At 36.9% G+C, this 26,941-nt stretch overlaps 1 protein-coding gene across 1 annotated transcript in view; it reads right to left on the reverse strand.

The window, feature by feature from the left end:
• The window catches only part of LOC136876467 (uncharacterized), a 484,774-nt gene that overhangs the window by 199,594 nt on the left and 258,239 nt on the right, over positions 1-26,941 (reverse strand). The window contains exon 9 of the mRNA XM_068228446.1: positions 17,980-18,112. Within this exon, the coding sequence (XP_068084547.1) occupies positions 17,980-18,112 (133 nt within the window). The remainder of the gene's footprint in view (positions 1-17,979; positions 18,113-26,941) is intronic.

The following is a 26,941-nucleotide window of genomic DNA, read 5'->3' on the forward strand; positions in this document are numbered from 1 at the left end:
AATTTTAACAAAGCCAGAAGAAATAAGAAATAGTTGGAGAGAGTATTTTCAGAAGCTGCTGAACATAGGAACGGATGACAGTCATTCAATGGACGACCAGGAAAGGCAATTAGTTGACGAAGAAATGGATAAAGAAATGACAATGAATGAAATTGAAATGGCAGTAAGAAAGATGAAGAATGGAAAAACTGCTGGAATAGATGAAATTTCAGTGGAGATGATAAAGGCAGCTGGAGCTGTAGGCCTGCAGTGTACATATCGGGTTCTCAGGAATGTCTGGGAGAATAAGGAGGTCCCTGAGGATTGGCAAAAAGGAATAATCATCCCAATTTTCAAGAAAGGTGATAAGAAAGTTTTGAAGAACTACAGGGGAATTACTCTAATATCCCATGTTGCTAAGATAATGGAAAGGATACTGGAAAGTAGAATAAGGTTGAGGGTTGAGAAGCAGATACAGGAAAATCAGTTTGGTTTCAGAAGTGGAAGGTCAACAATAGAACCCATTTTCATTATGAGACAACTAATGGAAAAGCATTGGGAGTACGGGAATGATATGGTGATGACATTCATTGATATTGAAAAGGCATATGACAGTGTCCCTAGGACGAAAGTTTGGGACAGTCTGGTGGAAAAAGGAATTGGACAGGGATTAATAAAAATGATCATGGCATTGTATAAGGAATGTTGTAGTTGCGTGCAAACACAAGTTGGCAGGACAAGTTGGTTCAAAATAACTAGTGGGCTGAGACAGGGAAGTGTTCTATCACCAATCCTGTTTACAGTACTAATGGATGACATCATGAGAACAGCAAAAGCAGCATATGGAGGAAGAGAAATGAACATGATGTTATTTGCAGATGATATTGTGATTTGGCGAGAAGACGACAGGAAGGTTCAAGAACAGTTGAATGTGGTGAATGGGAAGATTGAAGAATGTGGATTGAAAATAAGTGTAGAAAAGAGTAAAACTCTTGTTATGACTAGAGGGGAGAAAGAAGGGAAAGGTCAGATTAGACTTGCAGACAAGCCCCTGGAAGTAGTGGAAACGTTTAAATACCTGGGGAGTGAATTAATGGAGAATGCTCGACTGGATGCTGAGATTAGTAAAAGGATTCAAGCTGGAAGTTGTTTCTATCATAGTGTAAGAAATATGTTATGGGACAAAGATGTGCCAATGGAAGCAAAGGATACTATGTACAAGATGTATTACGTACCCATAACAACTTACGGAGCAGAAACTTGGACAATGACAAAGAAGGATGAGAGTCGAATACAGGCAGCCAAAATGAAATTCTTGAGGAGTATGATACAGAAGAGTAGAAGAGACAAAATAAGGAATGAGAAAATCCGGGAAGAAATTGGAGTGGAAAAAATGAATGATAGAATAGAGATGAGCCGACTAAGATGGTTTGGGCACATAAAGCGAATGAGCGACGAAAGAAAGCCAAAAAAGGTGATGGAAATGCAAATCCAAGGAAGGAGAGATCGTGGACGACCACGATTGAGATGGAAGGATACCATCCAACGCAGCATTATAGAAAGAAACCTGGACTGGGACACAGTGTTGGAGGAGGAATGGTGGAAAGACTGAAGAAAGTGGAGAGGAACCATATTTGCCCCTACCCGGCTACAGTTGGATAAAGGGAAATGATGATGATGATGATGATGAATAAATGCCCATGCTCCCACTAATGATAAAAACAACTCCTCAAAAGGCAATGAGGAAACAGAAGAATTTTGCGTCCTATTGGACCAGACCATAGATAACATCCCCAAACACCACGTAAAATTATTAATAGGCGACTTCAAAGCTCAACTAGGCAGAGAAAGAAAATATTGTGACATCATCGAAAAATGGCCAGCATACAGGAAAACAAATAAAAATGGAGAGAGACTAGTTGACCTGTGTAGAAACCACAAAATCTCAAAATCTACATGTTTTAAGAGGAAACCTCAAAAACTCAAAACATGGAAATTCCCTGACTACACTAAAGGAGAATGACAACTGGACCACATCTGCATGGACAAAATACCACTACAAAGAGATCTACAACGTCAAAGTCCTCCAAGGAATAGACACAGGTTCAGATCACTACGTAGTTAAAATAAAAGTTAAACTCACTCCCCAGAGGAGACAGCAAAAGCAAGCCCCTAAAATTAAAATTAAAATAGATCCTACCCAGCTAATCAACAATGAAAATTACCAAAAAGTGACTAAGAAAATAAAAATCAAAGATAAACTTGAAGACTTAGTACACAACCTTAAACAAATTGCAGAAGACCTGGCTCCAATTAAACCACATAAAAAATACCAATGGTGGAACAGTGAATGTGATGAAACAGTGGATAAAAGACATCGGGCATGGCTATTACATCAGTCCCAAAAATCAGAAATATCGTATGAAAATCTAGTAAAACAATAAACTACCCAAGTCTTAAGAAGAATAAAAAGATAGCATCATAAGGACATACTGCAATTAATTGAAGAGGAATTCAATAAAACTCAATCAAGGGACTGCTACAAAACCTTCAGAAAACAGCTCCAAAAACATGAATCCCCGACCCTACTGATGAAAGATGAAAATGGTAAGCTGGCTCATAACAATAAAGACAATGCAGAAATTCTGGCTAAATATTTCAACAAGCTTCTAAATTGTAAGGAACCTACACAACTCCTTCATTTGGACACCAACACCCCAATAAAAACACCACCAGAGAACATCAATCTCCCCCACAATAAAGGAAGTCTACCAAACACTGAATAAATTAAACTACAAAGCGCCAGGAAAAGATCAGACCTTTGCGGAAATCTGGAAATATGCAGGGAGATCAGTAAAAGTTGCCCTCAATCAACAACATTTGTCTCTATCTGGATTAAAGAAGAACTGCCAGAACACTGGACAACAGCCCTCATTCACCCACTGCACAAAAAAGGAGACAAAACTGACCCTAATAACTACAGGGGAATCTCACTTCTAGACATAACATACAAAATGTCTTCAATAATCATCCTTAATAGGATAATTTTACAACTTGAGAAAGAACTATGAGAATATCAAGGAGGTTGTTGCAGACCCTGGAGGAGCTGTTCTGATCAGATCATGAGTCTCAAAGAGAAGAAACAGAGATATGGTGATAACATTTGTAGATTTCAAGAAAGCTTACGATTGCATCCATAGAGAATCTCCGTTTAAAATTTTAAGACACCTTGGACTACACCCCAAATTAATAAACACGATAAAATTGACTCTTACCAACACCAAGTCAAAAGTGAAGTTTAGGGTTGAAACATCAGAGTTATTTGAAATTAAAACTGGACTATGGCAGGGAGATGGGCTCTCATCACTATTATTTAATTGTGCTCTAGAAGTGGTAATGGGGGAATGGTTTGGTAAATGTCCCCTAAAAATAAAGATGGTCAAAAAATCAAATTGCCTGGGTTTGCTGACGATTTAGCATTACTAGCAGTGGACATAAAAGAAGCAAAAACCCAGATATCAGAACTTCAAAACATTGCAAATAAAATTGGCCTCAAAATATCATTTGAAAAAACAGAAATTATGCCCTAAAAACCAACACAACTAAAAGAAGTTACAGTACCATAAATGGTAATAAAATCAAAATAGTAACTCAAATTAAATATCTTAGAGAAGTAATAACACATAACCTAAATGAAAAAGTCTCAATCCAAACAAGAACAAACAAATTAGCTAAAGCACAAAAACTAACATGGGATATCTACAAAAAGAAATGTCTATCAACATACATACATACATACATTATCATTATAGACTGTTATGCCTTTCAGCGTTCATTCTGCAAGCCTCTGTGAATTTACTAAACGTTGCCACAATCCTCGATTTGCAACTAGTGTTGTGGCCTCATTTATTTCTATACCTCTAATCTTTAAATAGTTAGAAACTGAGTCTAACCATCATCGTCTTGGTCTCCCTCTACTTCTCTTACCCTCCATAGCAGAGTCCATAATTCTCCTAGGTAACCTATCCTCCTCCATTCGCCTCACATGACCCCACCACCGAAGCCGGTTTATGCGTACAGCTTCATCCATCGAGTTCATTCCTAAATTAGCCTTTATCTCCTCATTCTGAGTACCCTTCTGCCATTGTTCCCAACTGTTTGTACCAGCAATCATTCTTGCTACTTTCATGTCTGTTACTTCTAACTTATGAATAAGATATCCTGAGTCCACCCAGCTTACACTCCCGTAAAGCAAAGTTGGTCTGAAAACAGTCCAATGTAAAGATAGTTTCGTCTGGGAGCTGACTTCCTTCTTACAGAATAGTGCTGATCGCAACTGCGAGCTCACTGCATTAGCTTTACTACACCTTGATTCAACCTCACTTACTATATTACCATCCTGGGAGAACACACAACCTAAATACCTGAAATTATCGACCTGTTCTAGCTTTGTATTACCAATCTGACATTCAATTCTGTTGAATTTCTTACCTACTGACATCAATTTAGTCTTCGAGAGGCTAATTTTCATACCATACTCATTGCACCTATTTGCAAGTTCCAAGATATTAGACTGCAGGCTTTCGGCACCGTCTGCCATTAAGACCAAGTCGTCAGCATAGGCCAAACTGCTTACTACATTTCCACCTAACTGAATCCCTCCCTGCCATTTTATGCCTTTCAGCAGATGATCCATGTAAATTACGAACAGCAAAGGTGAAAGATTACAGCCTTGTCTAACCTCTGTAAGTACCATGAACCAAGAACTCATTCTACCATCAATTCTCACTGAAGCCCAATTGTCAACATAAATGCCTTTGATTGATTTTAATAATCTACCTTTAATTCCATAGTCCCCCAGTATAGCGAATATCTTTTCCCTCGGTACCCTGTCATATGCTTTCTCTAGATCTACGAAACAAAAGCACAACTGCCTATTCCTCTCGTAGCATTTTTCAATTACCTGGCGCATACTGAAAATCTGATCCTGACAGCCTCTCTGTGGTCTGAAACCACACTGGTTTTCATCCAACTTCCTCTCAACGACTGATCGCACCCTCCCTTCCAAGATGCCAGTGAATACTTTGCCTGGTATACTAATCAAAGAGATACCTCAATAGTTGTTGCAATCCTTCCTGTTCCCTTGCTTATAGATAGGTGCAATTACTGCTTTTGTCCAATCTGAACGTACCTTACCAACACTCCACGCTAATTTTACTACTCTATGAAGCCATTTCATCCCTGCCTTCCCACTATACTTCACCATTTCAGGTCTAATTTCATCTATTCCTTCTGCCTTATGACAATGGAGTTTATTTACCATCCTTTCCACTTCCTCAAGCATAATTTCACCAACAACATTTTCCTCCTCCCCATGAGCTTGGCTGTTTGCAACACCACCAGGATGATTTCCTTTTACATTGAGAAGATGTTCAAAATATTCCCTCCACCTCTCCAGTGATTCCCTGGGATCTATTATGAGTTCACCTGAGTTACTCAAAACACTGTTCATTTCCTTTTTCCCTCCCTTCCTAATATTCTTTATTACTGTCCAGAAAGGTTTCCCTGCTGCTTGACCTAGCCTTTCCAGGTTATTACCAAAATCTTCCCATGACTTCTTTCTGGATTCAACAACTATTTGTTTCGCTCTGTTTCTTTCATCTACGTACAAATCCCTGTCTGCCTCGGCCCTTGTTTGGAGCCATTTCTGATAAGCCTTCTTTTTACGTTTACAGGCTGCTCTCATTTCATCATTCCACCAAGATGTTCCCCTTTAATGTCTATCAATAAATGCAAAAATAAAACACTACAACACAGTTATAAAACGGGAAGCTGAATATGCAGCAAACAGTTTTTCACCTGAATAAACAATCAAAGACTGACAGACTCCAGAAAATTGAAAGGAGGATTGGAAGAACCTGCATAAACAAAAAATACCAGAAAGATGGACAGTGGCAGATAATACCTAACAAAGTCGTGTAGAAAGGGCTAGAACCCATTACAGATACTATGCATAAGAGAAGACTGGGATTCTTTGGACATATCATGAGGATGCAGGATTTGGGACTTCTGAAACAACTAGCACAACACAATATCGTATCAAAAAATACCACAACAGGATGTAAATGGATCAGAGAAGTAAGAGAGGGTCTGAAGGAAATAGGCCATACAATGGAAGACACCATAAATAAGATAAAATTGAATACAAATCTCAAGAATACAAACCTCTGCTTTACCTTTACATGAAACAAACCAACAACACACACATTTTCAACTTAGGAAAGGGCACGAAGATTGGAGCCTCTGAAGAAGTGCTTGGAGGACCGCAAAGCCCGAACAATCCCTTCAAAGTGACCTGAACAATGGACTGATTAAAGTGATCCTATGTGGTCATAAAAGAAGATTAAGAATAAGAATAATTGATGCTAAAAGAATATGTTAAAACACAATAAAGAAAAGAGTGAAAACAAATGAGACATGATGGAATTAAAACAATAAGTGATTATGGCAAGGTTGCGGACCTCTTTGTCTAAACATGCAGTCTGTTACAATTAAAAAATGAGGACGAATTCACAGTGCTAAAATTTAAAATGTCAGCCTGTGTTCATTGAGTCACGATCACAAACTGTCAAGAGGGCAGCAAAAAATTGAGAAACTATATTTGAGAAGAAAACAAATGCCAGGTAAAATGTATGTGATTCATAGTGGAAACTGCCAATGAAGTTCAAATCTGTAATGGAAAAAATGAGTGTGTATGAGAAACATGGGCTAATAAGTAAAAAATAAGTGTGAAGGAAACTTTAAACTTTCTCCGGGCTAATAAGTAAAAATTAAGTGTGAAGGAAACTTTAAACTTACTCTCGAACGGCTTGACCTTCTCAATTTAGAGGTCCCGCTTTCACTGATCGTGTCTATTACTGGCTCAGCTATGTTTACGAGGATTGGAAGAGTGAAGGGAGAAGGGGAGGGAGGTGCTGAGCTGGTGGAGAGAGGGGGTGGGAGGAGTGGTGTTGAGTTAGAGAGATGGAGGCGGTGTTTGTTTTTATTATAGAAGTGCCGACAAATGTCTGGAATGAATGTTTCAAGTAGAATGTTCTTTTTTTCTTTTTTCATTTAAATTATAAATGGGGTTCCTACACTGATCTATATCGATGTGGATGCTCTTGAGAATGTAGAGCAAGGTGCTTTCTTGTTCATAATGCAAGATCTTCAGATCTTTATCTGTTGTATATTCATGACTGGATTCTTTATGATGCTCACTCAGCTGAAAACCAATTATATTTGAGAGCGTTGCGATGTTCGGCGTATCTTATGACAAAATTGCGGCCTGCTTGAGTGACATATCTGGAATTACACGATTGGCATTCTAATTTGTAAACTCCGGAGTTTAAGTATCTATTATTATTATTATTGTTGACAGTGTGCATATTGAAAATAAGTCTGGAGTTGGTGTGGGAGGTTCTAAACGCTATTTTAATGTTGTGTTTTTTAAAGACATTAGAAATTTGGTAAATGCTAATACTATTGAATGTCAAGTCAAAGTCATCTCCGTACAGGCCATGAAGGCCCTTGGAGGGGTGGAAGGTTAAGGCTTCCACTATCCGTAACCTCGGCACTTGATGGGGTAGAGTGGTTAGCCCTACGCCCGGCTGCCTTTGACCCCCAGGACTTAACCTGGTACTCATTTTTGGTTTAGTCTGAGTGAACCTCAGGGCCATGTGCACCTCCGGAAATGGAAATCTTGTTTCTTAATTTTTTCGACTTCCTGGCGGGAAATGGAACCCACATCCTTCCGTGTGAAACAAGCACGCCTTTACTGCCTTGGCCAGGCAGCCCCTACTATTGAAAGTGAAAGTAGAAAACTTCTCTTTAGGAACGGAATCTTCTTCTAGGGTAGTCTTAGGGCTGCTCTTATATCAATTGATGATTCTGTTGACGAAGGTTCCACTGAAGCCGTTGTATTCTGCAATATTGTAAATAGTGTTTATTTCTTTTTTGTAATTCTTGCGAGATAAAGGAAGAGTTAATGCTCTGAGTACCATACTATTGTAAGCTGCTTTCTTATGTATGTCTGGGTGCAGAAGTTTGTTCGATTGTATTGATGGTGTGAGTGGGTTTTCTGTTTATATTAAAGAATAAATTGTTGTTGTAGTTGTGCATAATGGTTAAATCCTGGCAATTAAGGGCATCATTGTTTTCTGGCTCTATGGTGAATTTTATATGCGGATCAATGGAGTTGAGAAGTTCAAATACTGTATATCTGTTAGTAAAATGAGAGTCTAAAATAATAAATGTGTCATCCACATAGTGTGTCCAATGTTGAATGCTGTTAATCTGACCAATGACGTGAAAATGTTCTAAATGGTAGATATAAACATCTACAAGGATCCCTGAAGCTGGTGACACCATGAGAAGACCCATCTGTTGGTAAATGACATTGAAAGTTATTCAATGTTATTCAATGTGAATTTCAGAATCTGAATAAATTCTTCTATTTCACCTATACTTAATGTACTGAATTTGGAAAGATTGTTCTTAATTGTACGGTGTTGTTAACAGGCACACTAGCATACATGTTAATAATATCAAATGAATGAGGTGTGTGGTGTTTGGATAAATTAAAGTACTCAATTTTACTGCAAAATTCTTTGGAATTTTTCAATGACGTATTGGTTTGAAAATGATAGTGTGATTTAAGGAATTTGTGAATGAACTGAGATATTTTATGTCGGACTATTACTGAAATTGATAATGGGTCTTATGGGGACATCGTTTTTATGGATCTTGGGTTGCACTTTTGCTGTAGTAAGCTTCGGATTCATGATAATCATTTTGGATTTTTCAAGGTCATTAAACAAAAATGAAACATTCTTAGAAATGGTTTACAGGTCTACTTGTATTTTATTTGTTGGACCTTTTTTAGATGTTGTGAAGTTGTTTACTGTAAAAAACGTTTTTGCTTTATTGATGTAGTCACTTTTATCCATGATAACGGAAGCATTCCCTTTGTTGGCTTTTGTTATTATTAAGTCATTGTTATTGACTTTTTTCTTTAGTTTATGGATGTTAGGTATGTGTTCAGAGTTGGATTTAATGGTTTGTTGTTGATTAAGGGTAAAAGATCATTTACGTTTGACTTCATATCGGACTTCTTCTTGTATGTTTATGAGTAACTTATTAATGGCTAATTCCGATTCAATTATGGTGAAAATTAAATTATCACGCTTAGAAGGATTACCCCAATTATATTTATGTCTCTTGCTCAGCACTTCAAGATCATCGACATCGAAATTGATTTTAATTATGTTCACAACAGGTAGGCAAAAATCATTTAGTTTTACGCTGTTTGGGATATTACGTTTGCTACTGTTGTTACCCACAGTAACACCACCATACAATTGATTAAGAACAATCTTTCCAAATTCAGTAAATTAAGTATAGGTGAAATAGAAGAATTTATTCAGATTCTGAAATTCACATTGAAGAACAATTTCTTTACTTGGAGGATGCTAATTACAGTAATTTATTATTTAACCACCTATTCAATACATTAGGGTGGCTCTGTTTCTAGAAAATAGAACTCAGAGAATTAGAGTAGGTGAAGCTTTATCTGTCCCTGTAATAATTAAGAGGGGAATTCCTCAAGGCAGTATTATTGGACCTTTATGTTTTCTTATATATATCAATGATATATGTAAAGAAGTGGAATCAGAGATAAGGCTTTTTGCAGATGATGTTATTCTGTACAGAGTAATAAATAAGTTACAAGATTGTGAGCAACTGCAAACTGACCTCGATAATGTTGTGAGATGGACAGTAGGCAATGGTATGATGATAAACGAGGATAAAAGTCAGGTTGTGAGTTTCATAAATAGGAAAAGTCCTCTCAGTTTTAATTACTGCATTGATGGGGTGAAAGTTCCCTTTGGGGATCATTGTAAATACCTAGGTATTAATATAGGAAAAGATCTTCATTGGGGTAATCATATAAATTTGATTGTAAATAAAGGGTACAGATCTCTGCACATGGTTATGAGGGTATTTAGGGGTTGTAGTAAGGATGTAAAAAGAGAGAACATACTGTATTTGTCTCTGGTGAGACCCCAACTAGAGTATGGTTCCAGTGTATGGGACCCTCACCAGAATTACTTGATTCAGGAACTGGGAAAAATCCAAAGAAAAGCAGCTCGATTTGTTCTGGGCGATTTCCGACAAAAGAGTAGCATTACAAAAATGTTGTAAAGTTTTGGGCTGGGAAGACTTGGGAAAAAGGAGACGAGCTGCTCAACTAAGTGGTATGTTCTGAGCTGTCAGTGAAGAGATGGAGTGGGAGGACATCAGTAGACGAATAAGTTTGGGTGGTGTCTTTAAAAGTAGGAAAGATCACAATATGAAGATAAAGTTGGAATTCAAGAGGACAAATTGGGGCAAATATTTGTTTATAGGAAGGGGAGTTAGGGATTGGAATAACTTACCAAGGGAGATGTTCAATAAATTTCCAATTTCTTTGCAATCATTTAAGAAAAGGCTAGGAAAACAACAGATAGGGAATCTGCCACCTGGGCGACTGCCCTAAATGCAGATCAGTAGTGATTGATTGATTGATTGATTGATTGATTGATTGATTGATTGATTGATTGATTGATTGATTGATTGATTGATTGATTGATTGATTGATTGATTGATTGATTGACATTATAGTCTTATACAATTAGGATTTGATCCTTATTACCTTATGAAATGTGAGACATGTTTTGCCTTTCAATCTTCAGTCATTGTACCTCCTCAAGGTTAAATCAGGCACCTGATTTATAATTAAAATATAATTATTTTTAAGATTTGTTATTTAATTCAAAAGAGGCACCTGAGTGAATCTCATAATGGTGCAGTACAATTAATTACATTTGGCAACAAAGATGAGATTTGAGAACATCAGCTTCTAGGACAAAAATATAGTATACTATACAATGAACAACAACAGCAACAACAACAACAACAACAACAATACACCATAGCGATTGAAACCAAATATGAACAGCAGTGATATAGTATACTAAATCAGTACTCTATAGGCTTGACATTTTTACTTTTAGAAAATTAACAGGCTTGGTTTTAAAGATGGGTAATTTAGTGGCTTCTCGAATATGCTCAGGAAGAACTTTGCAGAGTAATGCCATAAAGAATTAATGCCATACTTAGTAGACTTTGATGATTTACAGTGAATTTTAGTAGATCCCCTTATACTGTATGAATGTATATCAGAATTCAAGTTGCAAAGGGTCCTCGAATGAGCTTGTCCATTTTTCAATTTATGCAACATAATAGCTGAAGCTTTTTTACGAAGAGCATCTAGTGACAGTATATTACAATACTGGTAGACCTGTATGATTGGTGTTAAGGTGGGTAAGTTGAAGAGTATTTTCAGTGCTCTTTTCTGTAAGACACTAATCATTTCAAATTGTTCTTTACTGCAACATACCCAGATATGAATCATGTAATTCAGGTGGCTTTCAATTAGTGCATGAGGGAGAGATTTATTAAAGAAATAAATCATCCGTCCTCCAATGGGGGTGACCACTTGGATCCGGAATACAGTTTCAATTTCAATGGAGTTTAAAAATATCAATTTTATCATTGAAGATGTTATCTTCTTTTTTCCCAGGGTTAGTGGGGGAGGAATGTCAATCACATTCTCAGGTACAGATGGAAGTGAATGATTAGCAGAGAGTCCCTCAGTATCTGTATTACTATTTTTTCTAACTCGCAGAATGGAACTTTCAAGTTTTGTAGGAAGTTTTATGCCTGACTAGGGAGGGCCTCTTGCTCCGAATAGCAGGCCTGTGACAATCCACCGATCGATAGGTATTTTATACTTAGATGAAAGGTAAGGCAAACATGGAACATAAATAGCTTGCTTTTCTAGGTCCATATCCAGAGCCTGATCCAGGTCCCTTTCAAAGCGAATGGTGGGTTCTAAGACCATCGCTTTAATGTCCTCTCTGTTGATGGCTACGATGTCCGCCCTCTGATTACAGTCATCGGTAGAGATGCAGTGAACCTCCTCGTGCACCTCCCATCCACGCTATCTCAAGCCTTGAGCAATCAACGATCTTACACGGTGGTGGCAGTGGTTGCGCATTAGTTCAGTGCTCTGGCAGAATCCCAGCACATGTCCAAGGGTTTCTGTCTCGTTGCAGCCATTTTGGCGGCAACGCGTTGTGTTGAATGATCTACCGGGAACCGACCTGAATGCAGTGAGGTTGCAAGTCATCTTCACTGCATTTATGTATTCAGAAGAGGACAGAGGTGATTTATGAGTCATCCAGGATTTTGCTTTTGGGCAGTCTGAATATAACACTATTCCTTTTCCTTTATGTGGTAGCTGGCACCACGACTGAAAGGATCAATTTATCATTATTTCACGTAGTTTTCTTCCGTCAATCTTTGGGGGGAGACTTTCTTTTTTTATGTCAAGTCTGTGGAGTGCCATATCTTGTTCTTCAGGTAACTTCCTTACGTACGGTAGGTGAATGTCCTGAACATGGAGTAAGCGATTACAAATATTGTAATGCTGTATATTAGCTTCCCATTCTGCGCAAATTATTCGCATCCCTCTGACCTTTCTGGCACTATACAGCATCGAATTTGGAGTATCATCAGGCAGCATCATTATTTCTTTTACAGAACTTCTTATAATTTTGTCCAGATCTTTAAGAAAAGTGTTTGATAGTTGTGTCAGAGGGGCACAAACAAACTCGTTAATAATCTTGATCTTTTGCTCTGGTTTTAGAAGTTTTGTTTTTACCAGATTATTTAAGTCAGAAGTTATTGTGCTTATTAGTTTATGTCTGTCAAGAGAGATTTCACAATTCCTAAATACTCGATTCATTCATTGTTTGTTTTTATTGATGGGATTATTGATCCTTCGACTGTAGTGACGTTTCCTTCAGTTAATTTTCCTTTCTTCAGGATTATAGATTTGCTTTTAAGAGGATGGATATGTAAACCAATTTCTGCACAGCTGCTTTCAGCCAAATTTAACAAGGCAGTAACATCATTTTCAGTTTTGCTGAGTATAACTAGGTCATCTGCGGAAGCAACTGAGGATAACGGCAGTAGATCATCAGATAAAATATAGCCATAACGTTGGGATATGTCATGGTCGGTGAGATTTTGTATTACAGTATTGATTGCTAAATTGAACAGCAGTGGTGAGATAGGGGACCCTTTAGGTACGCCACACTTAATTTCGATGGGTTTTGATTTCTTACGATCAGCTTCAATTAATCTACATAAGTTAGGAGGAATTTCAGATTGTCGAAGAGATCGTTTGATATGTTCATGTCTGATAGAGTCAAATGCTTTTGTGACATCTAAAAAAATGACGCAACAATCCTTTTTGTTGCGTTTCGCATCCTGGAGGCAACCATTCACAAGGGAAGTGTTGACATGAGTTCCGGGTAATGGCATGAAGCCGCGCTGGTGAGGACTTATTGTGACATATGAACGCAGTCTTCTACTCGTTCAGTTATTCTCCTAATCACGGAATACATGGTTATAGGTCTCCATTCTTTAATATCATTTATATCTCCACCCTTATGTATTAAAATTGTTCTGGCCAATTTGAGTTTTGAAGGTACGTAGGAAAAATGAAGCATCGTGTTGATGAGTAACGTCAGAAATTTTGTAGCCTTGAGGTGCCATAATACACGAACTGTAATATTATCTGGGCCTGGTGAGGTGTCAACTTTAATGTTGTATAATGCCTTATGGACATCATCTACTGAAATATTAATGTCAGCAGGTAAGTCAGTGCTTTTTTCCATAAGAGATAGAGGAGAATTGTTATTTTTGGTACCAAAAGTCTTTTCAAAATAATCCGAAATCATAGTTTCATATTTACGATTATTTTGTAAATTTCTACTTTTGTAATATCTAACAACAGGATGTTGGGGGCCAGGTAATTCATTAACCTGATCTGCAAAGAACTGCATAACCTCAGAAGTAAAAGATTCCAGCTGATTATCATCACCGTTTTGCATAATATTTGAAATGCTATCCTCGCAACTCTTCATAGGATTACTATTTTCAGTTTCATGATCAGCAACCGTTGGGGTGTCTTTTGTCAACTGTAAGCTTTCCTCAACATTCGTGTTACTAGCATATTGTGTTTTGATTTTCTTTCTCCTTTTCTCAGGGTGAGCTTTTTCTATGTGAATATTTACTCCTAATGCCGACTTACAACATTTATTACAGATAGGACATGGAATTTCGTCACCAGACTGTGAATCAACGTTAGGCATTTTAATTCAGTATGTTATTTCACTCTTCAACAGTCCATGAGAAACTTTGTATTTTAATCAGCTGAGTACACCAATAGCAGGAGTTATTCTATCACACAGCATTGTGATGTGATTCTCCCAAGTTAGCGACTCATCTATGCTAAGTCCTAGAAATTTGGTTGGTTGAATTCGAGGTATCACTTGGTCATAGAAACTTAAGTTGATGTCCAGAAGAAATGTACATAATGGTTTGTGAAATATGATATAGTTAGTTTTATTATGATTAATTCTTAGTCGGTTGATAGTAAGCCAGGTCTGAATTAAAGATATGTCATGTTGCATCTTTTCTTCAAGATTATATATACAATTCCCTGTGTAAAAAAATATTTGTGTCATCAGCAAATAATGACAATTTGCCAAACAGCGGCAAGTTTCCAAAATCCATCATAGCCTTAAGGGGCTCACCGATAATTCTAAGAAATCACTATTACAATTAGGTTACCTTCAACATTTCTCAAGTACGGTATATCTATTTCTCTTCTAAAAATAAATGTAAAAGTATACTTTGTCGCAAGGCAGCCTCTGCATGAGAGGAAGTATTTGATAAAATAAATAGTCTGCAACATGCTTTCTGCACCCATACAACTAACAAACTGGACTCTGTCTCTGAGATAATCTATAAACCAGTTAAGTGTTAAAGCTCTAACCCCTGCTGCTTCCAACTTCAGTAACAAAATATTATGATCAAATGTGTCAAATGCTTTCTGAAGATTTATAAAGAGGCCTGATGCTACCATACATGAGTCTAAGGACTCCTGTAGCTTAATATTAATATACTTAAAATAGGAGCAGTCTAAAGGAAAATAGAATAACAATATTTGGTATCATTGTGGATAACAGCAATTTTGTCATAAGATACACCGAACATCACAACACTCTCAAATATAAACATTTTTCAGCTATGAGTGAGCATCATAAATAATCCAGTCACCTTGCTCAACATTCTCGAGAGCATCCACATCGATATAGATCAGTTTAGGAACCCCTCTTATAATATAAATGAAAAAAAAAAAAAAAAAAGAACATTCTACTTGATACATTAATTCCAGACATTTGTCGGCACTTCTATAATAAATACAAACCCCGCCTACATATCTCTTAACTCAATACCACTCCTCCCTCCCGCTCTCTCCACCAGCTCAGCACCTCCCTCCCCTTCTCCCTTCACTCTTCCCATCCTCATAAACATAGCTGAGCCTGCAATAGACACGATCAGTGAAAGCGGGACCGCTAAATTGAGAAGGTCAAGACGTTCGAGAGTAAGTTTCAAGTTTCCTTCACACTTTTTACTTATTAGCCCATGTTTCTCATACACACTCATTTTTTCCATTACAGATTTGAACTTCATTGGCAGTTTCCACTATGAATCACATACATTTTACCTGGCATTTGTTTTCTTCTCAAATATAGTTTCTCAGTTTCTCGCTGCCCTCTTGACTATTTGTGATCATGACTCAATGAACACAGGCTGTCATTTTAAATTTTAGCACCGTGAATTCGTCCTCATTTTTAAATTTTAACAGACTGCACGTTTAGACAAAGAGGTCCGCAACCTTGCCATAATCACTTATTGTTTTAATTCCATCATGTCTCATTTGTTTTCACTCCTTTCTTCATTGTGTTTTAACATATTATTTTAGCATCAATTATGCAAGAAAAATTACTCTTCCTTTCACTGAAGATGGCTCAAATGAGTTGAAACAATATGATTAATATTACTCCATCTAAAATGTATTGAATAGGAGGACAAATTAAATTTCCTTTGCAAACTATAAACTGAATGCAAGATTGTTAATCACAATAAATGAACTTCATAATTAATCTATATTGTGAAACTTGAACAAGTTTTTATTGTATTTGAGTAAACTCCACCTTTACAATACTTTTAAAATTTATTACCTTTTTTTAAGGAAAGGGACAGGTTTTGTCTCAGTTTGAGAAACATCTTCAGCCTAATGACAAAAGTATGGTAAGATTCATGGCTTTCCTAACTCAGCCAAGTGCTGGACTATTAATCAACATGACATTCATAGTAAAATAATGTTTTATTAATATAAATAAGCCTGTTTAAGTGTATGTTTTAATTGTGCATCTGATGGAGTTATGTATTACTCTAGAAATTTTTGATGTGTTGTTTGTTGTAGCAGTGCATTAGGAACGCCATGAATCTTACCATACTTTTTTCTTTGGGCTGAAGATGTCTCTCAAACTGAAACAAAACATGTCCCTTTCCTAAAAAAAAATGAATACATAATTTTTTAAGTACCGGTAATATAAAGGTGGAGTTTTACTCAAGTACTCTAAAAAGAAGATTGTTACATTGTAATGTAAAAAGAGTTTTATAAACAAGTCATATAGACTTTGGTTTAATCATATCATATACACAAGTGCATTAATGTAAATCAGAACTGAAGTTCAAATGGACAAAATATTGAAATCTATGTTTAATTTTGATCAAAAATATGATGTGCCCTTTCACTCCATGTTTATTAAATACATTTTTTTATGTGTGCTAATTTGTATTTTAAGTTTATCTATAAAGCTGAAGAATGTCCACTGCAACAGGCCAAACCTAGTCCTGAATTAAAGATAATTCTTTTAAGTATATTTTGTGTTGATTAGGAGGAGCAATTTTTTCAGTTTTCATTGTCAACTGACTAGGAGTCGGACAGACAAGGAGTTGCCATCAAAATCAAAAGTTAAGAATAGTTTGTAAACTCTGGTATTTGGGAGATGAATTAACCAGTAATTATTTATCATATGGCTTTTAGTGTTGAGAGTGTCCGAGGGCATGTTCCGCTCGCCTAGTGCAGGTCTTTCTATTCGATGCCCATAGGCGAACTATGTGTCTGGGTATGAGATGATGATGATGATGGTAATGACGAGGTAGAAAGAGGGTGAAACCCAGTGTCAGCATGTAGTCTACTCCTGTTGAATAACACCCAGTGGTCTGCTCAAGGCTTTAGGTCCCCATCCGACAAATGAATCACCATCAACAGCGTCATATGCCCTCACTCCATATAAAAACTGTGGAGAGGTTTGGAATTTAATCCACACTTTTGGCACACAATCTAGTGATTGAATACCACCACCTCTCCTATCCTACTGGCTAATATTCTGATGGTGAAATTTTTTTCGACCTATGGGACTCAAACTGTCTGACCACGGTGTCAGATCATATAGACTTCAACACCTTAACAATCATGGTCACCAGGCTGAGGTATGTGAAATATCAAAACTATGTTAGAATAAGCAAGGAAAGATTCTTACAAAAGATAAATATATATTAACACAAAATATTGATTTAGATTTTAGAAAATCACTTACAATAATCTTTGCCTGAAGAGTGATACTATGCAGAAGTACAATTTAAATTTAAAATAGGGTATTACCAGGTATGTAGACCAGAGAAGAAATGAACAGATACTTAGGGGAATGGAGAGGAAACTTGCTTGTGGTAAATTCTGATGGAAAGAGAGGTTGTTAGGATGGATCTTAATGTACCCAGTGGGTTACTACCTAATTTAGGAAGGAAGAATGGAGGGAAAATTGGTGCTGCACAGCTTACTTCTGATGTAATATAGGGTAAGAATAAAGTTATTAAATGTAAAGCCAGCCTGATGGATGACTAAGTAAGTATATTTTAATTTTCTCTCACCAAATGGGTTGCATCCACTGATGCTAAGCACAGAGCTGTTCATGCCAATGAAATGTGCAGAAAGAGTGATAGGCTTTCCCATTTGTTCTGACAGCAATACTCCAGTGAAGCGTCCAATCTCCCATTCTTCAACCTGTGACAGTAATTTCATCATTTGTTTCACATGTCATTTTGAATAGAACGTACAATAATTTCTTTCCACATTTGAAACTTGCTATACAGATATTAGAACATTTGAAACTTGCTATACCAGATATTAGAACAAGTTTCATCTTATTGAAATTAAATAACATAATAACACTTGTGGTTTCTTATTTTTGGAAATAACAAGGAACATAAATAAATAGTGGATTATAAAAGGAATACATAAGTTGTATATCAAGTCATATACGGGAAGATAGAAACATGAATATGAACAGCTAATAGTATAACACAATGATGAGCCTTGTATAGAAAGAAACATTATTATTATTATTATTATTATTATTATTATTATTATTATTATTATTTAATTTATAATGATCATATGGCCTCAGCTATGTGCAACCATTTTAATTTGATGCCATCTGGCTGCTTTCTTGTCAATTTTGACATTCCGTTTTACTCTAACAAGGGAACTATCAATAAGGTCATATGAAAACTGACAATGCGATTTTGTTATGTAAAAAAAATTAGCTGCAATTTCAAACTGGAAGGTGTTAAAATCTTGGTTGAAAATCCGTGTGACAACTCAGGTACTGGACAACCCTTGCATCTTGCTGGCATGGAGCAGAGAAGAGTGGAGTTGCAGTTGTGCTGGAGAGAGACAGAATGAACTGGCAGGTTACGGTATGCCAAGGTCACTTTAATATTAGGGAATGAATGTGAAACCTAAATGAGGTTTGAATCGCATGAAAAAAGCATAAGTATTGTTGGCTGCATGCACAACAAATATGCACTTTATAGCCACAGTTTTCTTCACAGTTTTCCTTACTTGTTTGAAGGCAACTAGGGAAGTTTTCCCTTAGCAATTGATTGTGAACCATGAATGTTTAATCATTTCCTTGAACTGTGGAAAAGAAAACTGAAAATGAATGAGGGATTGCATTTTCAATATGCTGTTTTTCTGATAAACATGAAACCGGAAGTCTCCACAAGCTAGCATAATGTTTGTTCAACAGAAAAAAAACTTATCCAAGGGCTATATTTTGCCTGTAGTGCTGGGAGGAATGTGGAGAATTTCTAGATTTTTTTCAGGAGGAATGTCTTCAAGGCAGCATTTATCACTATAAGTAATCCATAAATCTAACAGTAGCAAACACTTGCCTCCCACAAATGAGAAGAAGGCTGCATTAAACAACATACCTTTTTATCTTCCATTTTGACTGATTTTGTAGCTGTTACAATTATATTTTCAGCATTAAAGTTTTTTTCAAAAACTCTCCGACCAAAAGTTTCAGTTGCCTCCTGTGGTACAATGAATAATTTTGGGAAAAGAGTACCAGCCATACTAACAGTAGGCATAATTATATATGAATGGCTGAATGCACTAACTGATTGAGCAACTGCTTCTGTTTCTCACCAACAAACACTACAGTCCTTTTGACTTAAATTCGTTCATGAAACCACTCTGATCTGTATTGTATATTGAAGAAGGAGTGTAATCTAAAAATTGCTTTGTATCTGCTTTCACAAATTTCTTTACAAGTTGGATAGAAATTTTGTGATTTTTCTACTTTTGATTTGGTACTTTTTCTTGAAGCTAGTCAAACAACCAGTAGATGCTATGAAATTACTTTTTCCCACTGAAATCTCTCTTGAAATATCCAAGGCCCACAGGCACACGTCTTCATCACAAACATTCTGCTTCAACCTTCTTGCTTCTGCAAAGTGAGAAATTAATTTTTTTCATCTTTTTCCTGTGCTCAACAGGACTTACTGACGTAGATTCTGATTGGTTCTTCCTTATGTACAGTTTTCATAATGTACAACACCATACCAATTTAATGAACAATGGTTAATGAAAGCCACTTCTTATCCCCAGGTTAACCATAAATGTACAGCTTTCCTCTTATATGCACGATCTACAGTGTGTTCCATTTTCTTCTGTGGACTGGAAGCAGCATATCTTGAACTGGTAGGTGTGTCAGGTGACTGCAGTGTTGCATCACTGGACTGACTGGAATCAGACTCGGGACTCAAACTCGGATCTGTAACACCTCTTCTTTAATGGTGTGCTGTCTTCACTTTCAGATGATGCAGATGAGATGTTGCTGCTTCAACTGTCAATTTTGCCATCACTGTTTCTCTCCAGACATGACTCTGAGACAATGCTGGCAACCATGGAATGATTTTCAATTAGTTTGATCACTTGTTGACCAATATTCCTTTCTTCAAAAGTTAATTCACGGGAAGAAGGGAAACTATTTTTACACAGATAACGTAATGCATACTCTAGAAATTTATCCAGATTCATGGTTGCTCTCTCAAAGAAACGTGGGGTAACTGCCTGGCACAGAAAGCTTAAGATAACGCACTCACCGCAGCTTGTCACCAGGGCTGTCCAAGTCCAGCTATATGCTAATGCGTGCAATTTTATTAGATATATTCGTGTTGATTTCAGGATCTTACAGCTCAAAATGGCAGCTAAATTCTTGTACACTGCTTTCTTGTGGTCCCCTCATCCTATCAGAGAAATTTCATTGTTGGTTTTGATATGACCGTATTGATAGTTCCCTTGTAAGCTAAAGGGTAGAGTAAACCAAATCTCTCTTGAGTGTCTATGGCTAGGTTTTAATGAATTTTGTCAGGTAAACACCAAATTTTTTCTTTTGCAAGTTGCTTTACGTCTCATAGACACAGATAGGCCTTATGGTTACGATGGGACAGGAAAGGGCTAGGAATGGGAAGGAGGCATCCGTGGCCTTAATTAAGGTACAGCCCCAACATTTGCTTGGTGTGAAAATGGGAAACCATGGAAAACCATCTTCAGGGCTGCCGACAGTGGGGTTCGCACTCACTATCTCCCGAATACTGGATACTGGCCGCACTTAAGCAACTGCAGCTATCGAGCTCGAAACACCAAATGTGTCGGTAGAGATCTTTTACATGCTGACGAAACAAAATTTACTTTATGGAGGAATATCAATCACTAATTTTTTATGACAGTCTTGAATTAATCCTCAAATTTCTCACCGGATTATTATTTGGGAGGAATTTAATGAAGTTGCAATACGTCAGATTCATGGCCTGGCCTCAAGCAAGATCCTCTCTATGAAAAGCTACATATCTTACACTGGATTACATAACATAAAATGAAGAAATGCGACTAACACACTTAACATAACTACACGACAATGATCCTACAACACTGCGTTAAATACTTTCATTTGATGACCAACTCAACTACATCAATTATGAAGATTTACCATCATCACAGTCAAAAATCTTATCACAAATCTAACTATACTACTGAAATAGAAAATAAAAAAGAAAATTCAACCTAGGTTGGTAAAACTCATGTACGGAGAACAATACCTGAATTCTGGACTTATGTCCCAGCAATGTTAATAGAAGCATTTATTTACAGGCATTATCTTATTACTTTACTTCATTACCTTGATTATGTTAACTGAATTGTAACACTTTAAATTAAATTGCTGACGCTCATAACCCTTTCAGACCTGAAAGAAAACTGGCGGTGTGAATTTATGTTTGTACGTCAAAAACTGACTAAAATGCTCTTAAATACATATATTTTTAGTTTATTCTACAGAATAAAAATTAGCATCTGGAAAAAAAAAAAAAAAAGCACCCGCACAATTGTGCGTGTCAGGACTTACTTCACCACTTACAAAAAAGAAAAATTACCTCAATGCATGTGAATATACATATGTACATGATCAAATGTTCTATTTTACAGTGGGGAATAATTTAAAACAATTAAATCTTCGTTCAAACACAAGTAAACGTTACATTTTCTACATTGAGAAGGAGTTTTGCTATTACTGCCCTTTTGGCAGCAGCTGCTTGTCGTCAGACCTGAAAGAAATCTGGAGGTGTCGAAACGTCAAAAACTTACTGAAATACTCTCAAATACATGTTTTTACAGTTTATTTTACAAAATAAGAACTATCGGCTGAAAAACAGAACCCACACAATTGTGCGTGTCAGGACTTCATTCACTACTTGCAAAAAATTTTAAAAAATTTAAAATTCAACTCAGTATATGTGAATATGCACATGTACATGATCAAATGTTCTATTTTACAATGTGGAACGATTTTAAACAAAATCTTATACATTACATTTCTCATGTAGAGTATGAGTTTTTCTTTCACAGTCCTTTTTGTGACAGCACCCAGCACTCCTGCATGCATTGCCTGTAAGGAAACCTAGCCTGCACATATGTGCGTATCAACATTCAAAACCTCATGGTATTACATACGATGTTGTAAGTTCACAATTTACGTTTGCTACACAATCTACACACTTCACTGATTATATTCTGATATTCAGTAAAGCTTCTAGATTAATATGTGTGCAAATAAATAAATACTTACTTTCGGCATTACTACTTCCCACCATATTGCTAATGAACTGTATTTTTAAACTTTTCTTCCTGCCGCCTGGTGGTCAAGTACAAAATAAAAACAGCTGAAGTACATGCTACGTGTCCCGCACAAGCACTGCAGTCCGGTCTAGTGCCAAGAAAACGTCAAATAAGCTCAGACATAAATAAAATACAAACCTGCACAATTGTGCGTACACGGTCTGAAAGGGATAATACAAAATAAAAGAAAGACCTACTTACTCTGTTTGCTACAATAAAATGAACACAATTCAAATCAGTCTAGAAAGATGCTTCTCAAAATGTACATATTTACAGTTAACCCTCTTGGAGCCAAGAGCCGATCTAGTCGGCCGCTTCCCATCAGCTGTACTGTAAAGTGCCAGGCCGTTTTCAGTGGAAATACATGTATTTTAAAATTCGCGTATATATACCGGTGTATAGCAAATACCGGCATAAAATTTTTACATATCGACTACGTAGAATAAGAAACTGGTTTGGAGTGATATAAAGAGTCAAAAACGTTTTATTGTTGATTTATAGTTAAAAAAGTTTATTTTTAGGAAGAGAAAAATATTTTCGCACTTTCTCTCTCAATATCTACATTGAAAAAATAATTTACGATACAAAAGAATATACGTAATTATGTACAATGTATTTCTAAATACAATTCTATAGAATAACTAATTTGAACGACAAAAATAAAAACATAAAAAATAAAAATTCAAACATATGTAACTAATAAAAACAAGACAATTTTACTCACCGATTAAATTCGCGTGTATGTATCGATGTTTGGCAAATTTTCTACGTGCGGACAACACAGTATTAAAATAATTCTGAATTATTAAATAAGTAAAAAATAGTAGTTGATATTATAGTTTTTATTTTCAGAAAAAATAGTTTCTCATTTTCGGTTGTGGTATGTTGTTGTTGTTGTTGTTGTTTGAGTCATCAGTCCATAGACTGGTTTGATGCAGCTCTCCATGCCACTCTATCCTGCGCTAACCTTTTCATTTCTACGTAACTATTGCATCCTACATCTGCTCTAATCTGCTTGTCATATTCATACCTTGGTCTACCCCTACCGTTCTTACCACCTACACTTCCTTCAAAAACCAACTGAACAAGTCCTGGGTGTCTTAAGATGTGTCCTATCATTCTATCTCTTCTTTTCGTCAAATTTAGCCAAATCGATCTCCTCTCACCAATTCGATTCAGTATCTCTTCATTCGTGATTCGATCTATCCATCTCACCTTCAGCATTCTTCTGTAACACCACATTTCAAAAGCTTCTATTCTCTTTCTTTCTGAGCTAGTTATCGTCCATGTTTCACTTCCATACAATGCCACGCTCCACACGAAAGTCTTCAAAAACATCTTTCTAATTCCGACATCAATGTTTGAAGTGAGCAAATTTCTTTTCTTAAGAAAGCTCTTCCTTGCTTGTGCTAGTCTGCATTTTATGTCCTCCTTACTTCTGCCATCGTTAGTTATTTTACTACCCAAGTAACAATATTCATCTACTTCCTTTAAGACTTCATTTCCTAATCTAATATTTCCTACATCACCTGCCTTCGTTCGACTGCACTCCATTACTTTTGTTTTGGACTTATTTATTTTCATCTTGTACTCCTTACCCAAGACTTCATTCATACCATTCAGCAACTTCTCGAGATCTTCTGCAGTCTCAGATAAAATAACAATATCATCGGTAAATCTCAAGGTTTTGATTTCCTCTCCTTGGACTGTGATTCCATTTCCAAATTTCTCTTTGCTTTCCTTTACTGCCTGTTCTATGTAAATATTGAAAAGGAGAGGGGACAAACTGCAGCCTTGCCTCACTCCTTTCTGGATTGCTGCTTCTTTTTCAAATCCCTTGATTCTTATCACTGCAGACTGATTTTTATACAGATTGTAGATAATTCTTCGTTCTCGGTATCTGATCCCTATCATCTTGAGAATCATAAATAGCTTGGTCCAATCAACATTATCGAATGCCTTTTCTAGATCTACGAATGCCATGTACGTGGGCTTGTCCTTCTTGATTCGATCCTCTAAGATCAGACGTAAAGTCAGTATTGCTTCACGTGTGCCTACATTACTTCTGAAGCCAAATTGATCTTCTCCCAACTCAGCTTCTACTTGTTTTTCCATTCTTCTGTAAATAATACGTGTTAAAATTTTGCAGGCATGAGATACTAAACTAATGGTGCGGTAGTTTTCACACCTGTCAGCACCGGCTTTCTTGGTAATAGGTATAACAACATTCTTCCGAAAATCGGATGGGACTTCTCCTGTCTCATACATCTTGCACACTAAATGAAATAACCTTACCATGCTGGTTTCTCCTAAGGCAGTCAGTAATTCAGAGGGAATGTCATCAATTCCAGGTGCCTTGTTCCTATTGAGGTCACTCACAGCTCTGTCAAACTCTGACCTCAAAATTGGGTCTCCCATTTCATCAGCATCAACAGCCTCTTCATGTTCCAAAACCAAATTATTATCTTTACCTTGATACAACTGTTGGATATGCTCCTGCCATCTTTCTGCTTTGTCTTCTTTCCCTAGAAGTGGCTTTCCATCTGAGCTCTTAATATTCATACACCTAGATTTCCTTTCTCCAAAGGTTTCCTTGGTTTGGTTTGGTTGTGGTATATATTAGAAAAATAATTTTACAATACAACAGAATTTATGAAATTAAGAAATGTATGGCACTAAAGCTGTGATTTGCTACGACCTACTAAGCGACCGCTGCTCAGTTCGGTACCTGCAGTTTACAAGGTGAATCATGGTCAGTAAGACAGATCCTCTCAGTAATTATTCTTGGTTTTCCAGACCAGGGTCCTCTCACCCTCAGATATCTCCTCAATAGCAATCACTTAGGGTCACTTAGATTGAGTGAACCTCGAACCAACCTTCAGAACCAGGCGAAAATTCTTGACCTGGGCGGGAATCGAACCCATGACCTCCGGGTGAGAGGCAGGCATGCTACATTTGGCCCGCGGAGACCGGCATTTAGGTAATGATAGAGGATTATATGTGACTATAAGGTTTATCAGAGAGTAAGTGAAAAGTAAATTGAAGTGTGATATGGGCGGAGAATCAGACGGTAGGGCATGTTTAGGTCCAAGAACTTCCTTGAAAAAGACAGGAGGTTGAGGAATGTTGTCGGGTTAATTGGGACAAATTTCCACAAAATGTTCTCCTGAGACATCATCATCATCATCATCATCATATTCGTTGTCATTAGTTTCACCTACCACCATATTCAGAGTAGCTTTAGTGCTGTTAGACACAATGAAACGTCTCTTCTTTAGCTGCGGTGATTCCGCGGACGTGTCCGGTATAATTTCGTCGCTACTCTCTGAACTAAATTCCCTATCGCTATCCGATAAATCATCAGCGTTAACTTCGCACTGTTCTAAATACTGCATTAATTTATTGTCATCAATACCTGCTGAAAAATTATCACGTGAATAACATGCCATTTTCCTGTCACAAATCCACTGACTGCAAGGAGCAATCTCTTACTGACCGGTTAGCGGTATTTGTAAACACAGGAAACAACTCTTGTGAAAGGTATAACACCCTCTTAGAACTGCCAAAACAAGGCCAGGCACACAATAACGTGTAGCCCCTTTACTACAGGTTGTAACAAAAGTATGCACTTCACAATAGGTTGCCTCAAAATTACGTATATCACAGAATTTTAAGCCGGCCGATGTAATCAGCTCTGGCAACTTCCGACTGGATTGTTAACAGCCGACCAGATCGGCTCTGGCAATTTAAAGGGCGGATGCTCGCACTACCGCCTGGCACCAAGAGAGTTAATAATTCTTTTACAGCTAAGTAATGATTATTAATTTTATTTATTTACCCAGGTTAAAATTGATGCATTATATTTATTTACATAGAAATTATCTCATCCTATCGTGTCAGCAGACTTGAATTAATCAATCAATCAATACTGATCTGCATTTAGGGCAGTCACCCAGGTGGCAGATTCCCTATCTGTTGCTTTCCTAGCCTTTTCCGAAATGATTTCAAAGAAATTGGAAATTTATTGAACATCTCCCTTGGTAAGTTATTCCATTCCCTAACTCCCCTTCCTATAAATGAATATTTGCCCCAGTTTGTCCTCTTGAATTCCAACTTTATCTTCATATTGTGATCTTTCCTACTTTTATAGACGCCATTCAAACCTATTCTTCTACTAATGTCATTCCACGCCATCTCTCCGCTGACAGCTCGGAACATACCACTTAGTCGAGCAGCTCTTCTTCTTTCTCTCAATTCTTCCCAACCCAAACATTGCAACATTTTTGTAACGCTACTCTTTTGTCGGAAATCACCCAGAACAAATCGAGCTGCTTTTCTTTGGATTTTTTCCAGTTCTTGAATCAGGTAATC

The sequence above is a fragment of the Anabrus simplex genome, chromosome 6 (genome assembly GCF_040414725.1).
Source record: "Anabrus simplex isolate iqAnaSimp1 chromosome 6, ASM4041472v1, whole genome shotgun sequence".
NCBI classification, from domain to species: domain Eukaryota; kingdom Metazoa; phylum Arthropoda; class Insecta; order Orthoptera; family Tettigoniidae; genus Anabrus; species Anabrus simplex.